At 36.9% G+C, this 17,765-nt stretch overlaps 1 protein-coding gene across 2 annotated transcripts in view; it reads left to right on the top strand.

Moving 5' to 3' along the window:
• Window positions 1–786: 786 nt before the first annotated feature.
• The window catches only part of LOC131145193 (pterin-4-alpha-carbinolamine dehydratase 2, mitochondrial), a 28,245-nt gene continuing 11,266 nt past the window's right edge, over window positions 787–17,765 (top strand). The window contains exons 1-6 of one of the 2 annotated variants that reach the window (XM_058094328.1): window positions 787–1,058; window positions 1,129–1,175; window positions 2,943–3,040; window positions 4,145–4,230; window positions 4,305–4,428; window positions 5,443–5,511. In XM_058094328.1, coding sequence (XP_057950311.1) covers window positions 858–1,058; window positions 1,129–1,175; window positions 2,943–3,040; window positions 4,145–4,230; window positions 4,305–4,428; window positions 5,443–5,511 — 625 coding nt within the window. In that variant the 5' untranslated portion in view covers window positions 787–857. The remainder of the gene's footprint in view (window positions 1,059–1,128; window positions 1,176–2,942; window positions 3,041–4,144; window positions 4,231–4,304; window positions 4,429–5,442; window positions 5,512–17,765) is intronic. The other variant, XM_058094329.1, reaches the window with a different exon arrangement.

Here is a 17,765-nt window from a genome sequence, read left to right as displayed (position 1 = left end):
ACACACGATGCGCCCGTGTTGTTTAATGATTAAATTTGATCGATCGTAATAAATTTTAAAATTATAAATTTAAATAATAATAATAATAATAATAATAAAGTTTTATTTTAAAAAAAAATTTAGAATAAAATTTAAGTTATTAAATTACTTATGCATACATGATTTTTATGTTTTTTTTCATTACATAAGAACTCCAGTCATCAACGAACCCTTCGAATCCCTTGGTGTGACACTAAACCTACAAATCAACGTTCTTCGCCCCTAAGTCTCGCTGATCAGGACAAAGTCCGGAATGCGGACATGACTTTTGTGCATTAGTTGAAAATTCGGCCAACCCGATTCCCGTGACATATTTCCATTACCATCTACGGTCCTCGCTAACTTACAGAGAACTTTCACCACCTACGGTTCTCGCTGACTCACAAAGCGAACTCTCACCATCCATAAGTACCGCTGACTTTGTGAATGTATTTACTTGGAATTGAACTTTCGATATTCCTTCTTACTTGTCGATGTCTTTTTACTGTGCCATGTCCGTAGGGCTGATTTTTACGTATTTTAATTGTAAAATAGCTTATAAATTAAGGAATTTTTAAAGAAAAACTGAATTAAAAAGTGATTCAAAATTATTTAAGATTTTTTAAAACTGATATTAGTGATTAATAATAGCGATAGAGATGATTGGAACAGAAATATGCAACCCAATTCAATAGTTCCGTGTGAACAATTTTTTTAAAAAAAAAATAAAATTGCAAGCATAAGTAAAGGGCAAAGGATAAACAATGCGAATCGAAAATATTCAAGTTGAAAAGTCAAGTTCAAAGTTCAAACGCAAAATGACTCAATGAGGCGTAAACATGACGTCAATTTTGCAATGCCAGCAGCGCGGTATCCAGTATGAACTGATGGGTAGAGATCGAGTGTGGCGCGAAACGGGTGCCTACAGGTTCGCAGTTCCCAGTTTTATCGCCGAAGAGAGAAGCAGTCATACTCTTCTGGATTTATCCATGACCGCCCCCATGCTGCAGATTCGTCTCCTTCCACTCTCCAAATCTCTGGTGTGTAACCCGAATCTCTCTCTCTCTCTCTCTCTCGCTGCTCTGTGGTCATTGCCTTTGATTTCTTCAGGTGCCTCTGACATCACTGTTGCGAAACCAGTTTGGAGCTCATGGACGGTACTGCTCTCCATTACCCATGTTCTATTTTCCTTTTTTTTTTTTTTTTTTTTGATTTTTGGATTTCTAATTTATTTGATTTTTTTCTTCTGAAGAGAAGACCCGTTCAAATTAGTATTTGATGTTGTTGAGTTGGGGCTGCGTATTTCTTGTATTCTTTTTGTCGAATTAATTGAATTTTAATTGTGAGAAAAACGAAGACAGAAACAAATATAGAATTGATGTAATTTGAGTTTATGCGTGGATTGGTTTGAAAAATGTTGTGCGCGGCTTGTTTTAATGCCTCAGAGAAGAGTATAAAATAAATAATTTATTGTATTAGATTGAAAAAACCATATTCCTTGGGTCTTTCTTGTTAGCATCTTTTTTTTTTTTTTTTAATATACGACGTTTTGGTGTTTTGGATACCATTTTAAAATTTTTTTAATAAAAAAATCTATAAAGTGAAACTTCTTTAAGAAAAGAAAAGAATGTACAAGGAGGAAAATACATCCTCCTAATTGAAAGAGGTGCAAAAAGGAAAAAAAAAAAAAGATCATTCGCAAATTAGCAATAAAGATCAAATCTAGGTAGCAAGTATACCAAATTACCAATCTCGCTGTACATCAGAAAAACAGCCACTTCCATAGCAACCGGATGAAAAGATCACAATGAAGCAAAAAAAAAATCAATCCCATATCAAATCTCTAGACACAACCTGATTTCAAAAAATATGACAATAATTCTATCTAGCCAAATCACTGACAGCAAAAACTGCACAGTCAGCAAAAGATTCCATGCATCCCTACACCTCCCAAATTCTCATAAATCCGTCAACAGAAAATTCTCCAAGAAACTAGAGCACACATAAACATAACAAAATCATTTTTTAATATATTGGATGGATGGGGGTTCCATTTTTCCCTTTAATGTTGCAAAAAGGAAAAGCCAATTGAGTTTCCATGGAATGGGACTTCAAAGCATTCGTATTATTGTCATCTGTTGTTGTTGTCAACTCTTAATACTGTGACTGGTTTTGTTTGCTTCATAAAATTTTTATTCCAACGTAGTTTTGTGGCCCAAAAATGTTGTGTGGAAGAAAAGTTTAGAAACATTCCATTCGACGAGAGGTTCAAAATTAAAGTGCTCGACAAGTTCTCGACAAGCAATATGGGCTCTTGTTGTTTAATCTGATATCATTCTTGCATGGCTTTTGAATCAGTTGTACCCTTATCTTTAGGATAGAATTCCAATTAACATAGGAGAAAGGCAGTTATTTGCATTTGTGGTGTCATCTGTTGGTTAAGCATTTTTTTCACTAGTAGTGACTAGGAAGTGCACTTGCAATTTATATTGTCAAGATATGATCATTTGGTTCCAAGTCCCAGTTTGATATTCAGCTCTGGATATGCCAACTCTATAAATTAGAATGTGTTTTTTAAACTTTGCTTTCATGTAGTCTTGTTTATGTACAATGCTACAGAAATTTCCTACAACATGCAAGTGCAGATTAATTTAAATTAGATAAGGTTTTTTTAATCCATATCTGGAATTTTGTAATGTCTTAAATAAAACATTTTGCCTCACACAAGCATGCACACAGAGTTGGTAGTGACAGTGAACTTTTATCAGTTTTGTAGTCATTAGTTCATTCTTGTATTCATTCCTTTTATTTTGCTTGTCTTTTTAATTCAATAGGTTTTCCTTTTTTTTTTTTTCCTTTGTTTGTTCTCCTTTTTTATGGAGTTGTTTTATTATGTAAGAATGGCTTGTTATATTTACATACAGCTCCAGTACTCAAGTAAGTGGTATTCTTGGGGAGCATTTGGAGGTATCATCATATAGGAACTCACCTTGTGGATTTAGAACCTTTTGTACCAACAAAGGTGTGTGATTACCTTCCAATGTGTGATATTTGATGATCCAATGGATTCCAACACACTTCTTCATTTTCATTTGTTTCGTAGCTTTCAAATGATTATATAAAGTCAATGACATGCCCTAAAATTGAACCTCCATGCTACCATTGCAGTTGGAGAAAATTCATCCTTACTTATTCTTTTTATCCTTTTTTTTTGCTGTTCTAAAATCCCAAAAATGATCCTACATGCTGATATTGTAATTCTAACAAGGTCACAATGTAGGGTTTGAATTCACTTTCAATACTATGTATTTGGATTTTTGTTTATTCAATATGTTGATCTGACAAAGAACAGAAGCATAAGGCTTGATATCATTCGAGTAGATGAGATTAAACCATACGATCTTTTAGAATGTTTGGAATCCATCAAAGAAATAACATCAAAATAATAAGACTTATTTCATGTTATTACACCATAGATGCCTTTCAGTAAGCATAATAAAACTTGCAACCCTTGTAGAATATTCCTTACCTATTTAGAATTTTAGTAGAGTCTATTTTAAGTAAGTATAATTAAAACTCTCAGAACAGCTAATAATAAGCAAATAAAATCCCTATTAATTATGATGCAAGAATTACAATAAAATAGCAACAATCAAGATACATATTATAAGAAAATAAAATCCCTATAAACAATGGCTACAAAAAATACAATAAAGTCAATAAGAATCCAGATAAGAATTTGGTTGACCCCACATTGCATCCTACATCAGACCCCTCCACTTGAAGAAAACTTGTTCTTGAGATTATTGGTTGAGTTTGCTGTCATCGGCTTTGAAAGAAAATATATTTAGAAATGTTGACATGCTGTGGAATTTGATTTTATTCCTAATTTGTTCTCTAATATATATGCTTCCCCAAATATTCTCCCCATAATCTTCAGCCCATATACTAATGCTCTGTAGTCTTCAAATTGAATTTATCAACTCCAATGAGATCTATGTGTTCAATTGTTGAATCTACTTGTTTATTTTGAAGATTGGTTCCTCATAATACACGGTTTTTGATTATTTGTATATATGTAAATGGGTACTTCTTGTTGCCTGACATAGTTTACTGGCCATGTTAGATTTGTCAATTAAGAAGTGTGTACCTTGCAATTCAAAGGACCTGCGGCCCATGACTAAACAGGCGGCAGATGAACTAATTTTGAAGGTTAGTGTTTCAATTCGTATCATTTGGCACCTGGTTTACATAAATTTAATTTTTGAAGCTATGTGTTTATTTAGGTACCTGGGTGGAATTTGGTGGACGAAGGTGGCTCACTGAAGCTGAGCCAATCGTTGAAAGTGAAGAGTTTCATCAAAGGATTGGAGTTATTTCAGCTTGTCGCTGAAGTGGCAGAGGCAGAAGGTATCTGACTCTTTGCTCCTCTTTTTCTCTGAATATGTTGGTGTCTCGCATATATGAGAGTGTGCATGCAGATGCATGCTTATCACATTGAAAAAGAGTGCAATGGATTTTTGAGACAGATCCAAGATTCCAAATTGATTAATCTGGTGACCTCTAAATAGTTTATATGTATTATTGGCACCAGTATGTAAAACCAAAATTTTTGCTGCATAAAGAAAATGCTAAATAGGACTGTTATATTCTCTTTGAAATAGGGATCGACATGTTTTCAGTCAGCATCTGCAGTTTGTGTTTGATAACTGACTAAAACTGTACTCTGATTTCAAAATTTTCTAGATGCGTATTCCCATTAGAAAAACCCAGCCTGGTTCAAATGATATTTATTATTTTTGTCCTTTTGCACTTGAGCTTGGTCAAGGTTATTAAACTAATAATCTTGTGTCCTTTCAAATAATGGCATTTCCCTTGGTTAATGTAGAATGTTAAATGATAGGAAAGAGGGCATTTAGAAATAAACACGTGTGCATGTGCTCTTGAGTGGAAGTCAAAGATTGCATTGCATGGAAGATTTTGGTCATGACAAAAGCTGTAAATGTTTCTTTAGGTCTATTCTACTTTGAGCCTACTATTTGATAGTTCACTTTAGTTTCTGCCAAAGTGGACTCCAAGTATGAAAATGACTTTCTAAGTAATTTATGTTAAAAAATTGAATATTTCTGAGTGATATTTTTCTCAATGGGAGCCATATGGTTTGCTGAAGCACCATGTAAAGGTCTCCTACAGATGGAAAATTGCTTTCATCATTGCGATTCTTTTGAGTATGATCCAATTGAAGGTTTGAGAAAAGGCCAGTTATCAGTCAGTAGGCTCTCTGTTTTTGTCTGTGCACTTGTGCACTTATGCACAAAAGTGCTTGTGTGCACGTTTTTGGGCTGATGGGGTATACATCTTGTTAATTTCATGAAATTGTAGGTGTCTTATTTTGACGAGCAAACAATGTTGTCTTTGTTGCAGGTCACCATCCAGATCTTCACCTTGTTGGTTGGAACAATATTATAATTGAGATATGGACACATGCAATTGGTAGCTCTCTCTCTCTCTCTCTCTCTCTCTCTCATTTAGGACAGATGTAATCTAAAATTATATTTTTAGTTTTTATCTATTAAACCTACTAACCCACCTTTAAATTGGTTCAACTTCTGTAGTGGTTGAATGATCATATTGTCATCCTTTACTCTGTTGTTTGATATTCTTGAATTCCCATCTACTGATTCACTTTTTTTTTTTCCTAAGCATCTACTATTCTATTGTGTCCACTTAGAACCATCTGAGCCATACAAAAAAATAAATAATATTAGCGCTGCAGATTTAGAGAAGCTGAATACGTAGTAATAAAGAAAACGGCTCAAGTGACAGCAAACATTTAGACACCGATACATGTGCTGTGACCTGGAGAAGTTGAATGCAAAAAAGTAATAAAAATAAACTAACTGAAGACCTTTATTCACTTAAATATAAACATATCGATATGCCTAACCCCAATCTTCTACATTGCCAGCTTGGACTTGTAGGCATGGGGCTGTTTTTTGGACATCCATTATAAAATCTAGTCAAATATATTTCAAGTTTTTAACATGGAAAACAACCAAATGAAAACAATAAAACAATTTAAATGGGAATTTTGGCTTAAGTTCTCTTAGAAGTTTATGATAGTAGGGAAAAAACGAAATCCTCAAATAGTACTTTCAATAATTTAATAATTTTGATCTTAATTTTGACGTGTTTTAGTTGAAATCGTGGACAGAATAAATTAGAACCAAGTTGATGCTGAACAAATGATAGAATTTAGATATAAAGAGAGAATTGAGAGAATTAGGGAGAGAGCTAGAAAAGAGAAGGGAAGAAGAAGAAAGAAGAAGAGAAGCAGCAGCAGCGGGACCGAAGGAGAGAAGGTCAGAAAGAGAGGCAGAACAGAACGGATATGAGAGAGTAAGAAGAAGAAGAAGGAAGAAGAAGAAACTTGCTGGGGAGAGAGACAGAGGGAGGGAAACTGCAGAAATCTGTATTCAAAATGTATCATAAAAAAAGAAGAAGATCAATTGTACATCAAAATAATCAACTGTGCATCAACTTGCATGTCCAGCACTTTAACCACCATTACTAACCAATATTTACAAAAATAACCCAACTAAACACATAATTATAAAATACTAAAGGAAGTCACTAAATAATACAAAGAGGTCCTCATACAAATATTATTGCCTAAACCTTCTTAAATGTATGCTTAAAATATGTGCGCTGAACAGGTGGCCTGTAGGATGTAGATGGTACTCCATCATTCTCCCCCAGCTGAAAGGAACTTTGCTCCGAAGAGTGGGATTGCAAATATGACTCCAGCAAATCAAGAGCGCTATCACGGACATCATCCTCAGCAAGCCATGTAGCATTCGACTTAGGATGACCTCTCCACTAAACCAAGTAGCAACAAAATCCATTCTGAGGAGACGTCATGAACTCATCATCTGAGATAGACTCCAATGTTTATTGTGGTTGAGAAATCGAGGCTGGAGCTGCTAAACTGAGCACTAGATGGCAAACCAAGAGGCTCAAAAGTGCCTCGATAAGGCGCAAATCCTCCACATTAAGAACTGGACTAATGGTCATATGAGTAGGCAAATTAAGTAAATATGCATTAGGTCCAAGTTTTAAGGATGAGGAAAGGGCCAATGGCACAAGCATGGAGCTTTTTAAATGCATTTCTATGTACCGTTTAGGTCTTATGTGAACCATGATATTACCACCTACATTAAACTCTCTAGCTCTACAATGCACATTTGTAGCAATTTTATAATCCATATTAATCCTAGCAAGTTTTCCCCTAACCTTAGCATGCAACTTATGAATGTGAACAAAAAACTTAGGTCTGTCCAAGATATGTGTGGCAATGGTAGAAAGGTATAAAGGCCATTGTATCTCTTAGATTTGGCTAATTGACAGGTGCGACATTGAGACACTATCCTAGCAGCATCCCTCTTTAAGGAAGGCCAATAAAACCTATCTTGAACTAAGGCAATGGTTTTATCCCTCCCTAAGTGACTAGCTGATCCTTTGGCCTGCAATTCCCAAACTAAAAGATCTCTAAAGGAATGGGAAATGCATAAGCTAGTACCTTTAAATAGGTATTCCTCATGGATGATGAAATCTACAAAACCCTTACTCACCTCCTAGAAGATAAGCCCAAAATTAGGACAAGTAGAGTACTCATCCTTCAAACAGTCAAGCCCATTGACATCGGATCTTGAGATATGGAAAATAACTGCTATTCTATTAAGCCATCAACCGCTTTATTTTGAACACCGGAATGATTCTCAAGAACAAATGTGTACTCGTTGAGGAACCCTACCCAACAAACATGCTTCGCACTCAACTTCTTCTATGAGCTCAAATATGGCAAAGTAAGGTGCTTAGAAAAGAGTACAAACTCTTGGGGTAAAAAGTAGTATCTCAAATGTTGGAGGGATCTTACTATAGCATAAAACTCTTTATCATATGTACTATCTCTCTGTCTAGCATTTGAGAGTTTTTTCATTGAAAACTGCTATAAGGTGTTCCTCTTGACTCATGACCCCTCCTATACCTATCCTCGAGACAGCACAAGCCACCTCAAATACTCTATGAAAGTCCGAATTCTTAAGTATAGGTACTCTAGTCATCTTTTGTTTAACCTCTCTAAAAGCGATGGGGTCCAATGAAACTTTCTTTTCTTCAAACACTCAATGATAGGGGCCATGATGGTGCCAAAATGCTTTATGAATTGCCCATAGAAAGTAGTGAGGCCATGAAAACTATAAACTTCAATAAGAGTCCTAGACTCTTAGGCTCAGGCCACTTTTTAATGGCTCTAACCTTTTTTGGATCAACAACTATTCCATGTGTGGAGAACACTAAACCAATAAAGAGCATACTAGAATCTAAGAAGTTGCAATTCTTGAGATTAGTGAACAACTTCGCTTCCCTCAAGGTGACAAAGATCAGTGATCACATGAAGATGTATCAAGTGTTCCTCCCTAATTTTATTGTAAATTGGTAATCATCGAAGTAGACCACTAGGGACTTTCCTCTGAATGGTTGCTAAACATGTGACATAACCCTTATAGAAGTATTGGGGGCATTGAAGAGTCCAAAGGGCGTGACCGACCACTCAAATAAACCATCCTAAAGCCGTTTTCCACTCATTTCTTGGTCTAATTCTAATTTGGTGATACCCACTACACATGCCAATCTTGGAGTACCAACTAGAGCCAGCTAGCATATCAAGCATATCCTTAAGTCTAGGGATAGGGAACCTATAGTTGATGGTGATTTTGTTAATGGCTCACACATCCTCCAATATCCATCTCTTTTCGGAGTTAGGAGAGCTGGTACTGCATAGGGGCTAAGGCTATGTTTCACAAAGCCCTTGTCAAGGAGTTCTCCTACCTACCTATTCAATTCAGCACACCTAAATGGTTCATTCTATAATGTGGCAAGTTGAGTAATTGCAAACCTAGAATGAGATTTAGGCATGCAGAATGTCTCGCATAGGTGGTAGCTACCAGGTAACTCACCAAGCACAACATCAAAGAACTCAACCAGCAACTCTCTTACCTCAGGTGGGTACTCACATGAAAACTCTCGAGCAATGACTATTAAAATGCACCGGTTTTCTTGGCTCTCTCGCCCAAAAGTCATATGATCAAGCAAGTGAATGCTTCTTTGAACTAGGACTTGAAGGGCTACCTTGTTCCTTGACTTAGGATCCTTGGAAGTGGGCTTGGTAGCGATCAAGATGATATTATTATCTTTGTGCCTAAGCACGGTAAGTATTTTCCCTACCATGATTGGTTTCATCATGATCTAATAACCATGGTTGCCCTAACGGGACATGGGCCACATTCATCAATAGTACATCACAATAGATCCTATTCTTATAATCTCCAATTTGGATGGCTACAAGAGACCTATTGGTAATTGGTAGATTTGTCTTGTTTACCCCTATTCACCTTAAAAGGATTAGGGTGGGACTCTGTTCAATCTTCCTAGAGTAGCCTTGGAGATCAAATTCATGCTTCTATCCCCATCAATAACTAACATGTCCCATCTCCACAATGAATGGAAGTGCAGAAAATAGTGGTTTGTTTCCACTTCTCACTATCCATGAGAGTGATAAGACACACCTAACCACATTAGCATGGTAGTCATCCTCCTCAAAATGAACAACAAGCTCACGTACTCAACAACATTTACAACCTGATCCTTGCAATCAAGCAAGTCATTAGTTTCACACTCTAAAGCTAAGGCTCACTGAGACAACAGGTGGCAACATGACCTCTAGCATGGCAATGATGTCACTGCACAAATGACCTACTAGCTTGAGGAAATACTAGGCCCACTAGAGCAAACAACATGACGTGACTCTATTTGCTTCATAGAACATTCTCTTAGGGTAGACTAAGGGATGGTAGACTAGCTAAGGAAAGGAATTGGAATGATGAGATTCACTCCCCTTTGATGAAGACCTACGAGAGACCTTAAGGTACTCTTCAATGGCAAGAACTTTTTTAACAAGCTCCCTCTAAAGACTCTATTGAGAACAATTCAACCTCTCGCCTAATATCTTCCTTAAGACCATTCACCATTCACATACCTAGTCACGCTGTGAGGTGTGACCTTAACAATATCATTCCCAAGCATCAATTCCTCAAATTGATCAATGTAATTGGCTACAACAGTGGTCTGTTTATGGTTTTGAAGCTCACTGAACAACTGGCTCTTAAAGGAAGGAGGTTGTACTTTTATTTTAATCGTTGTCTCATTGCTTCCCACCAGGTAATAGGAGGTTCTCCCAACAGTTCCAAGGTTTGCTGCATAGTTAGGAAAAACTTCTTTGCTGATCCCACTAGTTTCATCTTGGCAAATTGAACTTTTTCCTCACCCCCTATGTGGTACTAGTTAAAGAAATCCTCTATCCTTGCTACCCAGTCTAAAAAGGAGCCTAGGCCTAATTTCCCATCATAGGAGAACATACATCTACGTTGATCGTTTTTGTAGCATCTCCATAGTCCTCCCAACCTTGCCCTAGGGAATGTGGAGCATGCCTAGGATTAGGTTGGTTGCCTACATCATTAAACTCCTCAAGGCTATCTTCCTAAAACCTAGACTTTAGATTGGCTTGAGACTAGAGGGATGGAACTAGTCTACTGGTCTATTTCGGAGCTTGACTCATATTGTTATGGACTAGAGGAATTCTTGGAGTAGGAAGAATGCCCTGGGCTGACCCTGTTGAATATGGGCACTTATTGGGGTGCCTAATTGATGGTTCTGTGTCATCTACAATAGGGTGTTTACCTAACAACTTGATGGTATGGGCAAATTGTTGTCTGAGGCGCTCAAATTTTTGGTCCATCAACTCTTGAAGGGTCTCTAAATGGATAGACAAGGATTGGGTATCGTTTGGTACAAGTTTAGTGGGATTGGTTTCAATATCTTTGTCAATAACCATGGATAATGCAATATGGTGTGATGAAGCTGGGAAAGACTAAACCTTACTACAAGTGATATAAATCCTAAAATTACTACAATGCACACTGAAGGATTTTTTAGAAGAAGAATAACCATTCTTATTGAATTTCAAGAGACACGATTACAAAATAAATAGTAAAGGAAGACCACCGAATTAGGAAGGCCACAAAATCAACAAATCAAATCAGCAGATCTCTAGGCTAGAAAATAGGAAACTGAAACTATTAGAATCTGAAATAGTAATTTTAGATTTTATTCAAAAAATAGAATTTCCTAATTTATTCCCTAGAAATCCGACAACCCCCCTCAAGTTGGAACGTGGATATCTATCATGCCCAACTTGCTTACAAAGAGCTCAAAACTAGGTCTGAAGAGTCCTTTGGTGAAGATATTGGCTAATTTTTGAGTAGTAGGAACAAAAGGCATGCAAACAGTTCCACTATCAATTTTCTCTTTTATGAAGTGTCTGTCAATCTCTACCTGCTTCGTGCGATCATGTTGTATTGGATTTTGAGCAATACTTATGGTAGCTTTGTTGTCACAATACAACTTTATTGGCATGTTCACTGGCATCCGCAACTCTTCAAGAATTCTCTTCAGCCATAGCATCTCACAAACTCCATTAGCCATAGTCCTATATTCTGCCTTGGCACTACTCCTTGCAACTATATTTTGTTTCTTGCTTCACCATGTGACCATATTTCCCCAGACATAAGTATAGTATCTTGACGTGGATCTCCTGTCAATAACTGAGCCTGCCCAATTTGCATCAGTGTATGCCTCTATGTTTTGCTGTGTGGTCTTCTGAAAGAATAAATCCTTGCTTGGTGTACTTTTCAAGTATCTGAGAATCTAATAAATTGCTTGAAGATGTTTCTCGTAGGGTGAATGCATAAACTGGCGTACCAAACTCACAGCAAAAGCAATATCGGGCCATGTATGTGATAAGTAAATTAACTTTCCCACCAACTTTTGATACCGAGTTGTATTCATTGAATCACCTTCCATGTCATCTCCAAGTTTCTGATTGGGATCTATTGGAGTGTCTGCTGGCCTACAACCTCTCATCCCAGTCTCCTTAAGGAGGTCAAGGACATACTTCCGTTGGGAGACAACAATCCCTTTCTTCGACGGAGCAGCCTCCATTCCAAGGAAATACCTCATAGATCCTAAGTCCTTGATCTCAAATGTTGATGAAAGGGAATTCTTCAATTGGTTCATCTCAAGTATGTTATCTGTAGTGAGAATTATATCGTCTACATACACAATTAGTATTGCTATCCTCCCATCCTGTGAATGTCTTATAAAGATCGTGTGATCACCTTGCCCTTGAGTATACCCTTGAATTTTAACAAACTGAGTGAATTTCTCAAACTAGGCTCTTGGTGACTATTTTAACCTATATAAGGACTTCTTCAGTTTATACACCTTTGTGCCAAACTTTTCACCAAATCCTGGAGGTGCATCCATGTACACTTCTTCCTCTAGGTCTCCATTAAGAAACACATTTTTTATGTCCAACTGTTGCAGAGGCCAGTCACGATTAGCTGCAAGTGACAAAAGAACTTTTACAGAGTTTAGCTTTGAGACTGGGGCGAATGTCTCCAAGTAATCAATGCCACAGGTTTGAGTGAATCCCTTTGTGACGAATCGAGCTTTATATCGTTCTAGAGAACCATCAAATCTATACTTGACTGTAAACACCCATTTGCTCCCTATAGTTGTCTTTCCTCTTGGTAGATCAACTAACTTCCACGTGCCATTTTTTCAAGAGCTTTCATCTCCTTGAAGACAACCACCTTCCACTAGGAACTTTCAGAGCATCCTGCACAGTATTAGGAATCTCCATACAAGACAATTGTGAGGTAAAAGCACGAAAAACAGGTGAGAGATTTTCATATGACACATATTTGGACAATGGATGTTGGGTGCAAGACCTCACACTCTTCTAGACAGTAATGGGAAGTTAATCATCGAACTCAGGATTGGATCTAGACTCGGGTTCAGAACTAGAGGACTCAGAGCTCGAAGATGAAATGGACTGAACATGAGGTAAAGGCGAGGTGAGGTCATTACCTTGAAGGTTTATGGATTCTGGATAGTGTAAAGGATTGGAAGGCCCTTTCTTTCGAGTTGTCCTCTATTGCGAGTAGACAATGTCAAATGGTACCAACGCTGAGGTGTCTTTTTTTTTTTTTTTACTCCTTTGTTAGTCATTATAGGATCATGAACATCATGAGATGGCACTGTAGGAAGATCTGCCTTTTCAGTATCTAAAAAATTCGACTCACTTTCTCTTGGTATAATAAATCTTTGGTTTTCATTTTGCAAGTCTTCAGTTTGGAAAAAATCATGAAACATAGCCGAATCTTTGTTTTGGTTCCTCCCCCAAAGATGAGGTGCAAAATAGGGATGTAATTCAAAGAATGTATCATCCATGGTAATAAACATTTTTTTTTTGGAAATGGATTCAAAACATTTATACCCCTTTTGAGTGGGAGCATAACCAACAAACACACATTTTGTGGCTCGAGGTTCAAGTTTTCCTCAATTATGACTATGAATATGAACAAAAGCGGTACAACCAAGTATCTTTAGTGGTAAAGAAGAAGACAACCGATTTGTTGGATAAAACTTATGAAAAACATCAAAAGGTGTTTCAAAGCTTATAACCTTATTAGGCATTCTATTTATGAGATATGTAGCAGTAAGAACGGCTTCACCCCAAAGATATTTAGGTACCTAATTGGTAAAAAGCAATGCCCAAGCTACTTCCAATAAGTGTGTTTTTTCTTTCAGCCAAACCATTTTGTTGCGGAGTGTCGACACAAGAGGTTTGATGGACAATTCATTTTTCTAGAAAAAAATGGCCCAAAATGTTTTAGAAATATTCTCGACCATTATCACTTTGCAATATTTGAATATTTTTTTGAAATTGTGTTTGTACCATGGTGTAAAATTTTTTGAAAATTGTTTCCACTTCAGATTTTTCCTTCAAATAAACCCGCTTACTTAATCTCATGTGATCATCAATAAATGTCACAAACAATTTTTTTGTCAGAATATGTATATGTTCTACATGGGCCCTAGATATCACTATGAATCATAGTAAATGGTGTAGTTGGTTTGTAGGGTTGGGTGGAAAAGGATGCATGATGATGTTTAGAAAACTGACAAACTTCACATTGAAAAGAAGATGGACTTTTGTTCCGAAATAAATTGGGAAACAAGTATTTTAAATATTGAAAACTAGGATGGCCTAACGTATAATGCCATAACATGATATCATTATCTTTGAAAACAAAACAGAATTTAAGCAAGTACTTTGACATTGTCTACTCGAGTTGGGTCCATCGTCAAAATAATAGAGTCCATCTTTTTCCTTAGCATTGCCAATCATCCTCCTTGTGGTTAATTCTTGAAACTCACAATAAGAAGAGTAGAATTAGCTTGACATTGATGATGAGAGGTAATTTTACTGCTGGACAACAAATTGCAAGACAAATTTGGAACGTGGAGCACATCATAGAGAGTTAACAACGAAGTGAGTTTGATAGTTCCTATCCCGGCAATTACCGACAGTGAACCATTTGCAATTTTGACCTTTTTATTGCCTACACACGGACTATAGGATGAGAACAATTTGGAGCAACCAGTCATATGATCAGTTGCGCTAGAATCAATTATCCAAGAATGAACAAAATTAGGAACAACACCTAAAAACGTAGCAGCAAGAGAGATACCCTTTTGTACCAAAGAACAAGATGGAGTTGAGGACAGTCTTGGAGATTGAAACAATTTGTACAGGTGCTCTAATTGCTCCTCGGTAAAAAGGATTGTGTTAGAATTGGTGTATTCCCAAGAGGGGGGGTAAATTGGAATTTTCAAACTTTTCTCCTAGGTAAGACTAGATGTTAGCAGGATATTACAATTTAGGGTCTTTCTAAGCAATCTCAAATGCGCTAATAAATATAATATATGGAAATTTAAATTATGCGCATCATTCACACCAAAACATATACGTTCGGTAAATATAAAGTGCGAAAATATAAATAAATACACGATATGTTATCGGGGTTCGGCCAACTGTGCCTACGTCCCCGCCTCTAGCTCACAAGCCCGAGGATTCCACTAAAGGCTCACTTAAGGGTGGAATGACACCGATTACAACCAGGTCAATTAGCACAGGGCTGACCTCAACCTTTACAACCAGGTCAATTAGCGGGGCTGACCTCAACCTACACACCTTAACAGGATGACGCTCCTAGCTTTCCTAATCAGGTCTAAGCCAATCCGGGACTATTTCAAAGGGCTAGTCTCCCTCTTCAGGCCCGTGCCTGGAAATACAATAGTACTTGCAATCAAACAATGTTGGTACAGTGATTGTGCTTTCGTGCAAAACAGATATGTACCCAGATGCGATCAGTCACATACACCACAAGATGATTTAATATGTAAGCTCAGTGTGGTCTAATATTTCAACTCTCAAAATAATTGCTATCAGTGTAATCAGTGCGTGAGAGTGCAAACCTATATGATCTTTGTATCACAAGATGTTCAATCTAAATGCTCACACAAAGATACTAGCCAAACAATATGTATGTATATTTCAATCAGCAGATTTTCTTAATCGTATGATTCTCTAGTAATATATATGTTTGTTTTGCAAAAAGATATTCAATCTTTGTATTCAGCAAAGGATATGTAAGTTAATGAATATTGTAGCAAAGATCAATATCACAAACACAAATATCTTTTCACAAATATGTTAAGATAAATCACACAAGATATTTGAGTATGTTTTTGAAAACGTTTTTGCAACCCAAAAGCAAATACAAGCTTCCTAAGATATTACACAACAATTGCAATACTCAGAAGCTTAGGTAAGTCTTCTTAGGATAGACTTATGAACAAATCCCCCCCTAAGAACACTTAGGTTTGACTCTCAAGAAAATCGTTTCAATCAAACACACAAGGAGAGCAAACCTTTCAAGACAATCACTCAATCAACTTACAAACGACTTTTGGTAATAAGAGAAGGTAAGTATGAGTGGTTGGGGCTTAGATATGAGTATTATAGGTTTTGGGAATTTCAGAGAATCTCTCCTAATCAAAGTGGCTAATTCCTTACTAATTTTCCTAAATGAAGGGATATTTATAGACACCCCATGAAATATAACCATTGGAGATATAGTCAGGATTATTAGAAAAGTTTTAATGACATTTAATTATATTAACCTCGTTTAAAAATATATAACCGCGGTAAAAATTAAGTCAAGCCCGAGAGCACTGGTCGACCAGAAACATTTTCAGTCGACCCAAGTTCATATGGTTCGATCGATCAGGACAAAAATGAACTGGGGACACGGTCGACCGGACATATGTGTCAAAGGCAATTTTTCGAGGTTCGGTCGACTAGGAGAAAAATGAACTATGGTCTCGGTCGATCGTCAGGAAAATCGCGCGGTTCGGTCGACCAGGCAGAGATGAACTGAGCCTATGGGTCGACTAGATTGTTGGGACAATTCCCGAGAATCCTCGGTCGACCAGGTTGGTGCAGTACAAATTTCGCTCGGTTGACCAGGAAGTCAAACTATTGACTTCAAGAGGTTTCGGTTGACTGGGCTAAAATGAGCTTTAGAAGCTCGGTCGACCGACAGTATATGTACTATGAAGTACGGTCGACCGAATGAGCCTATTTCGAGCATTTTGGTCCTGTTAAAGCATGTAGATACCCTATTCAAATGACCAAACATATATATGCATGAGTGAGTGTCCTAGGGTTATTTTTAGGTCTTTTTCTTTTTGAAGACAGCGAAAAAATTCGGTGTCGGTCGACCGAAGGGTAATCCCTAAGGTTTTTCTAAGGTCATTTTTATTTTGAGCTTACTTATTAGACCATGCATGTGGGGTGTGTGATTATTACATACAAAAGCCCTAATTACTATTACAGACCCTTTAAATGATAACGAAATAAAGTACAACATGTATAGGGTCTTCCAGCTTTAAGCTTTAATGTGCCATCAATATATCTCCTAGTATATATCTGCACATGAGCTAGATATCCATTAAATACATGAGTATTTGTCATTATCAAAATCGGGATATGATCCATAGGGTCAACAGATTGCATTCGAGTTGGTAAAAGGCTCTTGAGTTTCTTTTGCAGTGGCTTGGTAGGCATGACTGTCACGTTTAGATTTTGGCTTCCAATTTGTTGGTTTACCATGAAGCTTCCAACACATCTCCTTTGTATGCCACGGTTTTTTGCAATGCTCGCACCATGGTTTCTTACGCCCATTGAGTTTTGTAGCCGTGAGATAAAGGGCTGAATTCTGGGAATAGTAATCAGCAGATACAGACTTGGGAGGAATAGTGGGATTGGGCGGAATGGTTTCAGAAGTACCGGAAGAGCTGGTATGATTTCTTTGGGCGCCGGTCATCACTGACTTATACGACATCATCAGAAGAAAGAACAAAATAGAAAAAGAGCATAAGGCTCTGATATCATGAAGGATTTTTTAGAAGAAGAATAACCATTCTTATTGAATTTCAAGAGACACGATTACAAAATAAATAGTAGAGGAAGACCACCAAATTAGGAAGGCCACAAAATCAGGAAATCAAATCACCACAAAATTAGCAAATCAAATTAGCAGATCTCTAGGCTAGAAAACAGGAAACTAAAACTACTAGAATCTGAAATAGTAATTTCAAATTTTATTCAAAAAATAGGATTTCCTAATTTATTCCCTAGAAATCCAACACACATATGA

Source organism: Malania oleifera, chromosome 12 (genome assembly GCF_029873635.1).
Source record: "Malania oleifera isolate guangnan ecotype guangnan chromosome 12, ASM2987363v1, whole genome shotgun sequence".
NCBI lineage: Eukaryota > Viridiplantae > Streptophyta > Magnoliopsida > Santalales > Ximeniaceae > Malania > Malania oleifera.
This window is presented reverse-complemented; position numbering and strand designations above follow the sequence as displayed.